The sequence below is a fragment of the Lepus europaeus genome, chromosome 4 (assembly GCF_033115175.1).
Source record: "Lepus europaeus isolate LE1 chromosome 4, mLepTim1.pri, whole genome shotgun sequence".
In the NCBI taxonomy this organism is placed as follows: domain Eukaryota; kingdom Metazoa; phylum Chordata; class Mammalia; order Lagomorpha; family Leporidae; genus Lepus; species Lepus europaeus.
The window spans coordinates 117,306,768-117,320,837 of NC_084830.1; the positions used below are offsets into that span (position 1 = coordinate 117,306,768).

General features: G+C 36.7%; 1 protein-coding gene across 1 annotated transcript in view; it reads right to left on the bottom strand.

Annotated features, from left to right (window-relative positions):
- Positions 1-14,070, bottom strand: part of HMMR (hyaluronan mediated motility receptor) — a 43,197-nt gene that overhangs the window by 18,164 nt on the left and 10,963 nt on the right. Inside the window, exons 5-11 of the mRNA XM_062188716.1 lie at positions 12,288-12,476; positions 9,097-9,183; positions 8,906-9,006; positions 7,384-7,458; positions 7,074-7,249; positions 5,721-5,869; positions 2,869-3,083 (exon numbers count right to left, since the gene is read on the bottom strand). Coding sequence (XP_062044700.1) covers positions 2,869-3,083; positions 5,721-5,869; positions 7,074-7,249; positions 7,384-7,458; positions 8,906-9,006; positions 9,097-9,183; positions 12,288-12,476 — 992 coding nt within the window. The remainder of the gene's footprint in view (positions 1-2,868; positions 3,084-5,720; positions 5,870-7,073; positions 7,250-7,383; positions 7,459-8,905; positions 9,007-9,096; positions 9,184-12,287; positions 12,477-14,070) is intronic.

The window sequence follows — 14,070 nt, forward strand, 5'->3', positions numbered from 1 at the left end:
CAGCTGCTTGACTTCCAATCCAGCTCCCTGATAATGGCCTGGGAAAGCAGTGGAGGATGACCCAAGTGCTTAGGCCACTGCATCCACAAAGGAAACCCAGAAGAAGCTCCAGGCTCCTGGCTTCATATCGACCCAGCTCTGTCTGTTGCGACCATTTGGGGACTGCACCAGCGGACTGAAGATCTTTCTCCGTCTTTTCCTCTCTCTCTGTAACTCTGTTTCAAATAAATAAATAAATAAATAAATATTAAAAAAAGAAAGATCATGAAAAACAGAAATAAAAGATAATGCTCATTTTCCATGAACTTTTTCGAAATCACTCATGTTTATGAAAGTTTTTAAAAAATTTGGGAGAAGACAAACAGAATGAAATCAGCATATGAAAGAGTTAGTTATCTATACCCCCATGTTCATTACAGCTCAATTAGCAATAGCTAAGATATGGAATCAACCCAGATATCCATCACTTGATGACTGAATAAAGAAATTATGGAATATATACACTTATGGAATACTATTCATTGGCAAAAAAAAAATTTCAGTCTTTTGCAACAAAATGGATGCAATTGGAAACCATTATGCTTAGCGAAATAAGCCAGTCCCCAAAACACAGTTACCATATGCCTTCCCTAATCTTTAGTAACTAATAGAGTACCTAAAACATGATGTACTGGAGGGAAATTGATATTTTGAGATTCCATGATCATTTACAGCCCTTGTCTCTACTGTTGAGGAACACTGATTTTTTTCTTCATACTATTTGTTGAACTCTTTATTTAGTGTAGGGTTAATCTTAGAATATAAAGTAAATTGAAAATATATCTTTGTAAAAATTAAGAGTGGGATTAGGAGAGGGAGGAGGAAGGCTGAGAGTGTGGGCAAGAAGGATGGTAGGGTGGGAAGTATCACTATGTTCCTAAATCTTCATATATGAAATACATGAAATTTGTGTACCTTAAAAATGTTTTAAAAAAATTGGGATAAAGAAAGTAGTAAAAAAATCTTTTTAAACACAATATTCCAGCAAAACAATCAAAACCAAAGAATACAAATGATTACAAATTTAAAAAGATTTGGACTTAATAAAGCTTATCAAAAAAGAAAAAAGCTTAATTCTCTGCATTTGAACAACACTAAACACAGTTACACTTCATTTTAAAGGTTCCTTTGGAAAAAAAGGTGCTGGGACTTATTCTGATTATATGAATAACCCACAAAATACACTGTTATTACTTAAAAACTCAGCAACATTGTATAGACATAATAGTTTTTAAGTCAACTTTATAAATACATAGTACAAACCTGAGGTTTTTTGAAATATTGGTTATAAATTTTCTATATAAGTATATGAGGTTAAGAGAGATCTCATAAAATGCCTATATTTTATATTTAATGAAGTAGAAAATGAAAGAAATTAAGATCATCCTGCTCAAAATCATGAGGATCATCAGCTAGTTATAGATCTAGTAATAAAATCCGTATGACTTGACTTTTGCACCAGAGTTTGTTAAATCAGAATAAATGATTAACTAAACCCTGCCTTTTGAAACTGATCATCTACACAATATTTTATTTTCTACACAATTTAAGGATCATGTTCCCCAAGGCTGACTGTGGTATAGAACAAGCCTTCTAATCACACTTTTGCAGTGTTTCCCCCAAAGCAGAGATATATAAAATTTTGGTGTTCATTTTTATCACTAATCAGCAGAAGAAAACAGAAAAGAGATTAAAGTATCTAATAAGAGATAATTGCACAGTTGCGACATTTGGCTCATATTCAGTTCACAGTTCCTTCCTAGAAAATACTTTAACAATGAAATCTCAAGTATTTAAATATCATAATTCATTATGTTATTTGCAAATTTAAAACTCAAGAATTAAACTAGATATTTTAATTTAACTGAATGTTTACAGAGAAGGAAGCATAATGTGAAGGAAGTAATATGAAACTACAGTTGCCAGGAGACAGGAACTCAATCCAGGTTTTCCACATAGATGACAATGATCAAACAACTTTAGCTATCATGTGTCACCTCTGATGGTACACAACATTAGGAAGCCTAAGCTGGGAATCAAACCCAGGAATTCTGATGTGGAATCTAAGAATTTAACTACTAGGTCAAATGCCTGTTTTGGTTTTTGATTACTACCTCTGAAGAGTTTATGATCCCTCCAAACATATAACTTGCACTTTGTAAAAGGATAGAGACAAAAAGTGGAATTGTTTTTATTAAAGGGTCAGGTTCTTAGTTTTTAATTTTTTCTTAAACTCATTATTGTAATGTTATTGTTCAATAATTTCTAGAAAATATAGGAATGGTAAAGAGTACGAAACTTTGTTCGTTTGCTTATTATATGTCTTTTTAAATTAAATCTCTGGCCTTAAATAAAGAGCAGAGGCAGTCATTTGGCAAAGACGTGGCTTAGGACAGCTAAACAGCACATCGAGTGACTGCTTCTGAGGTTGCAGCTTCCTGCTAGTGCACACCATAGAAGCCAGCCTATGCACTTAGGTCCCTGCTACCCATGCAGGACAAAGGATTGAGATCCAGGATCTTAGTTTCAGCCCTAACTGTTTCAAGCATTTGGGAAATGTACCAGCAGATGGAAGATCTCTTTGTCTCTTTCAAGATGAAAAAAAAAAAAAAAATCAATAAGAAATAAAATTAAAGAAAGATGTTTTTAAAAAAGGACAACACTTTTAATTTTAGCTATCACATGTTTGGATACAGTTTTTGCATGTGCTTTACTTCTATGTCCATTAATTACCTGAAAAATAATTCCAACCCTCACAATAAAAATGCAATAGAATATACATTTTAAAAATCAAGTATTAAGTAAATATGAGGTCCTGTTAATACAAACCCTTTTAGGTTTTCTTTTAAGAGTTTTAGTTCTGCATTTGAAGATTGTGCTTCTTCTTCCAACTGCTTGACTAGCTTTTCAGTTTGTTCTTCCTTTTGCTGTAACTTATCCAACTCATCCAGTGCTTGCCTTAATTGTTCCTCAAAGACATTCCTCTCTTTAATTGTTTGCTCTTGAAAAGAATGTATCAACTGCTGAAGATTAGACGATAATTCCTATATCCAAACAGATAACCATCAAAGGAATCTGAAATAACACTGTAAGGCTTTACTAAGAGACAAAAAAGAAAAGACAATGAAGTCTGAAAACTAAATTCAAGTTACAAGGAAACTAATCTAGAGATATCATAATGCTTCCTGGTTTATATCCTACATCTTATCAAGTTACTTCAAGCTTTTTTCTCTAAGACACACCCATACACAAACACAAATACTTCTTTTAAAACTAAAATTATTCTTATATCTGTTTTACAACTGCCATATAATACATACCTTGATACACTTGTTTCATATGTAAAATAATATTTCAATGTTAAATAAAATATTGTTATACACTATAAAAATTTTTAAACTTATATAAATACATCATTACCACTATTAAAACAATTCTATCATTACAAATGAAGTGAATATTTGCTATGATTACTCCCATCCAAAACTCAGTTTTCCCACTACAGTGATGACAACTACTAGTTTGGTATATATATGCCTTCTGATCTTTGTCTATGTATATACTTCTTAAATATACACCTTTTAAAATTTTTATTTATTTATGTATTTGAAAGACAGAGTGACAGAAAGAAGGGATATAGAGACTGAGACAGAGATAACTATTTCATCCACTGACTGCAACAGCCAGGACTGGGCAAGGCTAAAGCCAGGAGCTAAGAATTCTACTTTGCACTGCCTTATAAGTGTCAGTAGCTCAAGTACGTGGGGTATCTTCCACTGTGTTCCCTGGCACATAAGCAGGAAACTGGTTTGGAAAGGGAATAGCTGGGACGTGAACTTACACTCTGATATGGGATGCCAGAGTCACAAGCAGGGGCTTAACCTGCTGTGCCACAATGTCATCTCTTATGCATATACTTTTATTTTTTTGGCCATAAATGATTTATACTCTGTGGATATGAAAATCACTTAGAAAAAAACCTATAAAATAGATCCTTCCAGGTTAATGCATACAGATGTACTTAACTTATATAGTTGTTACAGGTTGCCCAACAATACAGTTTTCACACCAGTGCATGTAAGAATCCACTGGCTCAACTCTTCCCAATGTTTTATATAATCAGATGTTTTAATTTGTGCCAATCTTGTAAGTGAAAAAAAATCATTTCCATTTCCTTGAACACTACTGAGGTGGAGCATCTTTTCATATTTATAGGTTATATGAATATTTGCTTCTGAAAATTATCTATTTCCATCCTATAGCTGTGATTTTAGACTATCCTGTTTTTCACTGAAATGTAAAATGTGGGGCCAGCGCTGTGGTATGGCTGATAAAGTTGCCACCTGCAGTGCCAACACCCCATATAGGCAAGGGTTTGAGTCCTAGCTTCTCCAATTCCAATCCAGCTCTCTACTATGGCCTGGGAAAGCAGGCCTAAGACTTTGGGCCCCTGCACCTGCATGGAAGACGCAGAAGAAGCTCCTAGCTCCTGGCTTCTGATTGGCCCAGCTCTGATGTTGCGGCCATTTGGGGAGTGAATCAGTGGATGGAGGACTTTCTCTCTCTCTCTCTCTCTCTCTCTCTCTCTCTGCCTCTCTGTAACTCTCCTTTTGGAATAAATAAATAAATCTTAAAAAAAAAAAAATGTAAAATGCTCTTTAGGCAACCTGCACTTGAAAAATTATTTTGTTTCTCCTGCAATCAGATACTCATTTATAAGATAACCGCAAACACCTACTTAAATTAACTAAATACATTCTGGGACTTTTTAAAAAAATGATTTCCAGCTGGCACCGCAGCTCAACAGGCTAATCCTCTGCCTGCAGCACCAGCACCCCGGGTTCTAGTCCCAGTTGGGGCGCCGGATTCTGTCCCAGCTGCTACTCTTCCAGTCCAGCTCTCTGCTGTGGCCCGGGAGTGCAGTGGAGGATGGCCCAAGTCCTTGGGCTCTGCACCCCCATGGGAGACCAGGAGGAAGCACCTGGCTCCTGGCTTCAGATCGGCGCAGCGTGCTGGCCCTAGCGGCCATTTTGGGGGTGAACCAACGGAAAAGGAAGACCTTTCTCTCTCTCTCTCTCACTGTCAAACTCTGTCAAAAAAAAAAAAAAAAAAAATTTCCAGGTTGATGTTTTGGTGCAGTGGGTTAAACCACTGCCTGCAACACTGGATCTGTTTGAGTTTGAGTGGATTTGAGTCATGGCTTCTCTGCTTGTGATCCAGTTACCCCCTAATGTACCTAGGAAAGCAGAAGAAGACACCCCAAATACTTGGGCCTCTGCACCTACATAGGAAATATAGATTGAGTTCTTGGTGCCTGGCTTTGGACTGCCCAGCCCTGACTATCATGGTCATTCGTGGAGTGAACTAAAGGACGGCAGGTTTCTCTCTCTGCCTCTCTGTCACTCTGCTTTTAGAATAAATGAAAATACATCTTTAAAAAGAAGATTTCTTGATTTTGATGCATTTGTTATTCAAAAATTTTTTAATTCATGAATGATCCTGTTGTGCACATATACTGAAGACTTCTGATTGAATCTTTAGTATACAAATGATTACTTAGGATAAGATTAAAAATAGAATTGTTGGAACAAAGGTTATACACCATTTAAAGATTTTTCTGATATATAGGGAAACTGATAACACGGAACAAGCATCGTTTTGTTTAATATTGTAAAAATTACCTTCTCTTGTTGCAGAAGTGAATTCACTTCTAATTCTTTTTGTTGTAGCTTTTCACATTCTTGTTTTTGAAGAATAAGCGTCTCTCTTAAATTTTGCATCTCAGCATTCAGCTTTTCATCCTTTTCTCTATTCCAGTTTATGAAGTCCTCTATAAAAAGCAAAAATGTTAAAAATACTGTAACTAGATATTAATATTAATTTTGGGAAAACCATACTCCCATAATATTCAATTATGCTGATTTTAGCATACACAGACAATGTTTCCATTTAAAAAAAATGAGGTTTCTATGATTACTATACTGTACATTATAAACCATAATAAAATTCCAAAATGTAGATTTATATAGCTTTTTTTTACTGTTTTAGCTTGTTAATCTAGAGAGAACAGATTTCATGTACTTCATAAATATGATTCTAAGAATCTAGTAATTTTAAATGGCCACCCAGTAGAGAAGTAAATAACTGCACAACTGTATATATTTTAACCAAGACAAGTAAATCACATACTAAATAAACTGCAAACAAATATAATAATAAAAAATTCTCAACTAGGGGTAAGTGTTGTTGTACAGTAGGTTAAACAGCTGCTTGCAACACTGGCAGCCAACATTGAAGTGCCAGTTCAAATCCTGGCTCCTCCTCTTCAGATACAGCTCCATGGCTAACGAGCCTGGGAAAGCAGATGATGATCCGAGTGCTTTGGTCCCTGCCATAAATGCCGGAGACCAGGATGAAGTTCCTGGCTCCTGGTCTAGGCCTAGACCAGACCTGGCTATTGCAGCTATTTGGTGAGTGAACCAGTATATGGATGATCTCTTTCTCTCCCTATTTTGTTTCTTTTTCATTTTTTAATACAAATTTGTTTTTAAAGATTCATTTTTTTATTTATTTTAAATAAATAAAATACAGAGCTACAGAGAGAGAGAAGTGACAGAGAGAGAGATCCTCTACCTGCTGGTTCACTCCTCAAATGGCTGCAATAGCCAGGGCTGGGCCATATCAAAGCCAGGAGCCAAGAGCTTCCTCTGAGTCTCCCATGAGGGTGGCATCCAGGCCATCCTCCACTGCCTTCCCAGGCAGATCAGCAGAGTTGGATTGAAAATGAAGCAGTTGGATCTCAAATCAGTGCCCATGTAGGATACTGGTATCTTTGGTGGAGACTAGCCCCTCTCTTTGTCTTTCAAATAAACCAACAAACAAAAATATTAAAAAATTTTCAATTACAGAACAGTCTTTATATTATTTAGATAACTTTATTTAAAAAGCTATTGCAGTACCTCCTTTCTCAAGTATTGTATATATCTTTAAAAAAAAGTGACTATAAAAAAAAGTAACTGTAAGCACCGTAATACCTTTTTCTTTTTCAAGCAGCTGACATTTAGCATTCAGGTCTTCTATTTGCTTAGACAAAACAACATTTTCCTCCAAAGACTGCATAAGGCTTAAAATTTTGTGATTCTTCTCCTTCAAATTTTCTTCTAATTGGGCAATCTCTAGCTTATATTTTTCCACTTGATCTGATGCACAACTACATTAAAGCAAATTATTGTGAAAAGCACATATATTTAGCCCCAGGAAAAACTAAGAGAATAAAGATGAAAACGATGTTTATCAGTATTCAACAAACTTTAAGGTCCAACTTAAAGCTACTATTTATATTACCTAATTTCTTCGATGTATTCTAAGAGTTTTTCTGTTTCAGATTTTTCATCCATCTTTTCTTTCTCTATTGAAACACTAAAAAATGCACATGTTAATACATACTAGTTTATTTATTCAATAATTATATTAATACCATACACCAATCATTTTTATAACAGGCAGGTGGACTCAATCCCAAACTCTCATTATTTTATGTGACCTTTCAAGCCGATACTTAACATGCAAAACAAAGACAGAAGATTTAACCTAATCGAGAAACCTTTCCAAATGTATTCTCAAAAAGGACCTATGATGAAAACAATCACCATTTCCAACATTCCAAATACTAGAAATAATTATTTTTGGTGGCTTTCCTGGTTCTCCTTTCACCCAATATAATAAATATCATTTTGTGTACCATAAAGCTTTTGTCCCAGATTGCCTGGTAGTCAATTAGTTATGTGTTTACCTCCTCCGTATGACCTGACTATAGAAATGGGCAAGAGACCAACTTAAATAGATCCTTCATAAAAGGAGATAAATGAGATACCATTTCACAATCACTAGAAAGGCCTCACAGAAGGACAATATCTAACTGTGATGTAAAGGAACAGGAACAGGTAGAACTACTATATATTGCTGATGGGAGTATAAATAGTACAATCACTTCATGTTTCTTGTTTTTTATCACTTTATAGGTACACATCCTAAAAACCAAGAATTTATTCTTAATAAAATATTTACCCAAGAGAAACAAAAATATATATTCACAAAGATGTATGTTCATAACAGTCTTACCCAAAATATTCAGACTGAAAACAACCCAATAATGACCAAAAGATGAATAGCAAGCAAATGGAAATAAACTCATATAGTGGAATACTACTCAGAAATAGAGTTAAAGTTACAATGCAGACAACAACATGGATGAACACTGAAAAATCACATCAAACAAAAGAAACTGCACACAGATTTTCTCTTATTCTATGATAGATGTCTCAAAAAAGGTACAACAAATTTGACTGAAGTCAAAAAGTAGTCATAGAGGATAATATTACATAGGCAGTAGCAAGAAAGGGCATGAAGAAACTTTCTGAGGATGGATATGTTCTCTGTTTCATTCAATTAGTAGTTAAAAAGGTATATACAATTTTCAAAAATCATGAAACTGAGTAATTATGATGTGCATATTCTACCACATGTAAACTAGAATTGTGAATTAATCACAGCTTCCTATACCAGTGTTTCTGAGTTTCAGTCTATCACTTTCCTAAAATTACAAGAATGATTGTGAGACTTTTTCTGATCATTAATACATAATATATACAAAAGTAGTACATTCAATCAACTTTTTGGCACACAATGTTTGGTAAGGATAAGGGCTCAATTATCACTTAAAAAAAAAAAAAGAACAGGGCAATTAGACGATGGCAGTGAAAAAAATACTGAAGGAAGGTTAAAGCCTCAGTAAGCAATAACTTGCTCAGAGAGGCAAATCAAGAATTGGCTACACTTAGTAATTTGTTTCCTCTTAGTCACTTACAGTTTCCCCTCAAGCTGTGCTATTTTCCCCTGAGACTCTTCCAGATTCCTCTGTGTGGCCTGTAGCTTCATCTCCATGCCTTCTTGTTTAGCCACCATACTCTATACAATGGAGATAACTATTTTAGGAAACAAGAAATTGTTCACATTCCAAGATTCAAATATAATAAACCTAACAAAAGTATCACTCACCCTCATCTTGATTTCTCTTTTGTTTCTAAGTTTCATCAACTCCAGACTTAGAATTCTCAGATTCTTCTGGTTACCATCTTCAGAAAACTAAATAACAAATATAAAAAATTCAGAAATATTTTTTTTCCTTTTCTTTTCTTTTTTTTTTTTTTTTTTGACAGGCAGAGTGGACAGTGAGAGAGAGAGACAGGGAGAAAGGTCTTCCTTTTGCCGTTGGTTCACCCTCCAATGGCCGCCGCGGCTGGTGCACTGGGGCCGGCGCACTGCGCTGATCTGGCTGGAGCCAGGTGCTTCTCCTGGTCTCCCATGGGGTGCAGGGCCTAAGCACTTGGGCCATCCTCCACTGCACTCCCGGGCCACAGCAGAGAGCTGGCCTGGAAGAAGGGCAACCGGGACAGAATCTGGTGCCCTGACCGGGACTAGAACCTGGTGTGCAGGCACTGCAGGTGGAGGATTAGTCTATTGAGTCGCGGCGCCGGCCTAGAAATATTTTCTTCTAAGCCTTACATACACTCAGTTAAATACTAATAATTCTAATATCATTGGAATTATTATTTACTTATGTAGTCTAAGAAACACCACAATTACTGATTGCACACAATAGAAGTCTCCCTTTATATGTGATTTTACTTTTTGTGGTTTCAGTTATCTGTGGTCATCAGTGGTCTGAAAAGATTAACTGGAAAATTCCAGAAATAAAAAATTTAAAATGTTTTACTACAGTATACTGTTAAAATTGTACTTTCATTAGTTGATTATTGGTCTCATACTGTTTCTAATTTATAAATTAAACCTTATTATAGGTAGGTATGTATAGCAAAAGTACAGTATATACATATATTTATTTATTTATTTTTAAATGTTTATTTTCATCTACCTGGAAGGCACAACAAGAGAGAGAGAGATACAAGAGAGATCTTCCATCTGCTGGCTCACTTCCCAGATGCTTATTATAATAGCCAGAACTGGGTCATGTTGACCCTGGGAGCCCAGAATTTCATCTAGGTCTCCCATGTGGATGTCAGGAAGCCAAGTACTTGGGCCACCATCTGCTATCATCCAGGGTACACATTACAGGAAGCTGGATTGAAAGTGGAATAGCTGAAGCTTAAAATGACATTCCCATATGGAATGTGGGAGTCCCAAACCTATCCCATTTATGGTTACTTGACTCGTTACTTTTTAAGTTAATGACAGGTTTATCTGGGCATAACCATATTTTACGTAAAGGAGAATGTGATTTCCAATGGTCCAACATGGGGACAGGGTGCTGGCATTGTAGCACAGTGTGATAAGCTGCAGCTTACAATGCTGGCAATCCATGTTGGAGTACCAGCTCAAGTCCCAGTTACTCTGCTTCCCATGTGACTCTCTGCTAACATGGCTGGGAAAGCAGAGGATGATGGCACAAGTGGCTGGACACCTGTCATCCACTATGGGAGATCCAGAAAGATAGAGTTCTGATCTCCTGGCTTCAGCCTGGCACATATCTAACTGTTCTGGTCATTTGTGGAATGAACTAGAAGATGGAAGATTTCTGTCTCTCCCTTTCTCTGTCATTCTGACTTTCAAATAAATAAATATATCATAACAGTTCAACACAATTTGTTTCCACAATGGATTTATTAGATCATATCTCTTTTACAAATCAAGGAGCATCTGTATAGGATTTAGCCTTGTTTATATTACAGGTATCATGGAAAATCTTGAAATGTATCCCTGTGGATAAAGGGGTATTATTATAATACTGTCATTGTCTCTCCTTTTTCTTATGTAAACATTCTAGTTTATTTCTAAAATGTAGTTTGGATGCTTATTTACCTCTTTAAACTGGTAAGTCCAAGGCAAGGGTCTAAAGGCTGATTACAGAAGACTTCTGGAGATGTGGTGCTAACAAAATGAATCTGAATTGCCTGGTGTACTCTGAAGTATGCAGATTATAGGGTTCAACTCAAGCCTCCTAAATCAGAATCTCCCTGAGTAGGAACCAGGAATTTGTTCCCTTCCCTATTCTTTCTGTCCTTTCTTCTTTTTTTCCCTCTCTATTCTTTTTTTTTTTTTTTTTTTTTTTTGGATAGGCAGAGTTTGACAGTGAGAGTGAGAGAGATAGAGACAAAGGTCTTCCTTTTCCGTTGGTTCACCCCCCAAATGGCCGCTACGGCCAGCGCACTGTGCTGATCCGAAGCCAGGAGCCAGGTGCTTCCCCTTGGTCTCCCATGTGGGTGCAGGGCCCAAGCACCTGGGCCATCCTCCACTGCCTTCCCGGGCCATAGCGGAGAGCTGGACTGGAAGAGGAGCAACCAGGACAGAATCTGGTGCCCCAACTGGGACTAGAACCCAGGGTGCCGGCGCCGCAGGCAGAAGATTAGCCAAGTGAGCTGAGGTGCCGGCCTTTCCTCTTTATTCTTGATTCTAATGCAACTTTACTCCTTTTGTAGGTAAAGAACCAAGCATATTGCAGGCCCTGAATTCTAATTCTTAAAAACTGTTCTTTATATCTTCACTCTCCTCAGTATCAAGCACAATGACCATTTTAGGCCCTTTAAGATCTATTAGTATATTAATTTTGACAAACAGTTTCTCCTTTGAATATATTGAGTCTACTGATTTATTTCATATTTCATTACCAAAATGTTTTCAGAGGGAAGTCTGTTATCATGGTATCATTTACTTTCAATGAAGATGCATAAAGTGATTTCAAAATGTACAAAAGTTACTTGGTTGTTTGTAATTTCTTATGTGCTAGGCATAATAATAAAAAGCTATATAGTAGGGGCCAGCACTGTGGTGTAATAGATTAAGCTGCCATCTGTCTAGGAAACCACCGGAAGATGGCCCAAGTCCTTGGCCCCTGCATCCACATGGGAGATCCACAAGAAGCTCCAGGTGCTTCTGGCTTCGGCCTGGCTAAGCCCTAGCCAGTGCAGCCGTTTGGAGAGTGAACCATTAGGATGGAGGACCTCTCTCTTTCTGTCTCTCCCTCTGTCTCTGTAACTCTGCCTTTCAAATAAATAAAATAAATCTTAACAACAACAAAAGAAACAGCAATTTCTATCTGTGAAAACTTAATATGTAAGGTAAAACTAGTAAGAAAGAACAGAGGGCTTAACTAGAGGCTCAAATTCTCAAACAACTGCCATAAGAACAATATTATTTATTCAATTTTGTGTGTTATTGTGAGGTTCAAATACCTTAGATTTTAGTAGTTCATTAGTTCTGGTTAACTCAATAAGCTGTTTTTCCAGTGAAGCATTGTTCGCATAGAGAGATGTTTTTTCTCTGACTGCAGCATTCAGCTTTGCTTCTGTCTTGTCCAACTCAGTCTCCAGATCCTGGATCCGCTTGTCCTGAGCACCACGTTCCTGCAGGAGAACACGAATCTAGAAGAAAACATGGTGTTAAATAAATGACTCATTATTACAAAGCAAACAGAAATGAATGTAACTGATAACCAGTGTTAAAGCTTCTAGAGGGGCTGGTGCTGTGGTGTAGCGGGTAAAGTTGCCACTTGAAGTGCTGGCATCCCATACGGGTGCTGGTTTGAAACCCAGCTGCTCTACTTCTGATCTAGTTCTCTGCTGTGGCCTGGGAAAGCAGAAGAAGAAGGCTCAAATCCTTGGGCCCCTGCACCCGCGTGGGAGACCTGGGAGAAGCTCTAGGCTTCTGGCTTCCGATGGGCATAGCTCCGTCATTGCGACCAAATGGGGAGTACACCAGAGGATAAGACCTCTCTCTCTGCCTCTCCTCTCTCTGTGTAACTTTTGACTTTCAAATAAATAAATAAATGTTAATTAAAAAAAAGCTTCTAAAAAACTTCTAACTTTGTTACTGTGCTCATATACTATTACCTAGTTGGATAATCATATTTACTTTATAATACTTAAGATCTTTTCATTTTAAGAACAAAAAGATTTTAAGTGCCATAAACTTCCAAGTGCAATTAAACTGTTACTTCCTTTTAACATATTTCTACTTGTAAGAGTTCCTTTCCATAGTTTCAATTATGTAATTTGTATTAAGAGTTTTAAATGGGGGGCTGGTACTGTGGCGTAGTAGATTAAGCCTTGACCTGCAGCTCTGGCATCCTATATGGGCATCGGTTCGAGTCCTGGCTGCTCTACTTTCCATCCAGCTCTCTGCTAATGGCCTGGGAAAGCAGTGGACGGCCCAAGAGCTTGGACCTCTGCACCTGTGTGGGAGACCCAGAAGAAGTTCCTGGTTTCGGATAGGCCGAGCTTGGCGGTTGTGGCCATTGGGAAGTGAACCAGCAGATGAAAGACCCCTCTCTCTGTCTCTCCCTTTCTCTGTAACTCTTCTTCTCAAATAAATAAATAAATAAATAAATCTCTTCACAAAAATAAAAAAATTTTTAAATGCTAACTATGTTTTTTATTTCAGGAAGGCAGAGCTGGGCTTCTGAGTAGAATGTGGTAAGCATCAGCAAACCATCCTTCCTAGTGCTATAAAGAAATTATAAAACAAAAAATGTCAAATGCTAAAATAATAGGGAAAAAAGTCTTCTAATCTAAAATTCTATATCCGGTAAAGAAACTTATGCAAATTACCAGTTTTAATCCTGGCACTACTACTGACTCACCAGCTGTCCCACTGAGACTCAGTAGATACATCTATAAATATCAATCCCCATGTCACTGGCATGTATCCTCAACAATATATTAGAAAATGTTACTAAAACAAATACAAAGGATTAGAGCAAGGAAGCAGAAATCTGCAATTATTTGACATTCTTAGTTCTAAACCAACATGTCACTGTATTCAAATGGAGAGTTTTAAAAGGAGTTTGAAAAGGAGTATGTCAATTAGCCTATTTGGTCAGCAATGGAAACCTAACTGGTAGATGCTGCAAAATTCAGCATGGTATTTTCATCATTTTGCAGATTCAGAATATTTTACTGTATCTGCAGCTGACATCAATTGAATAAAATAACCTTAAACAACAACAACAACAAAAAA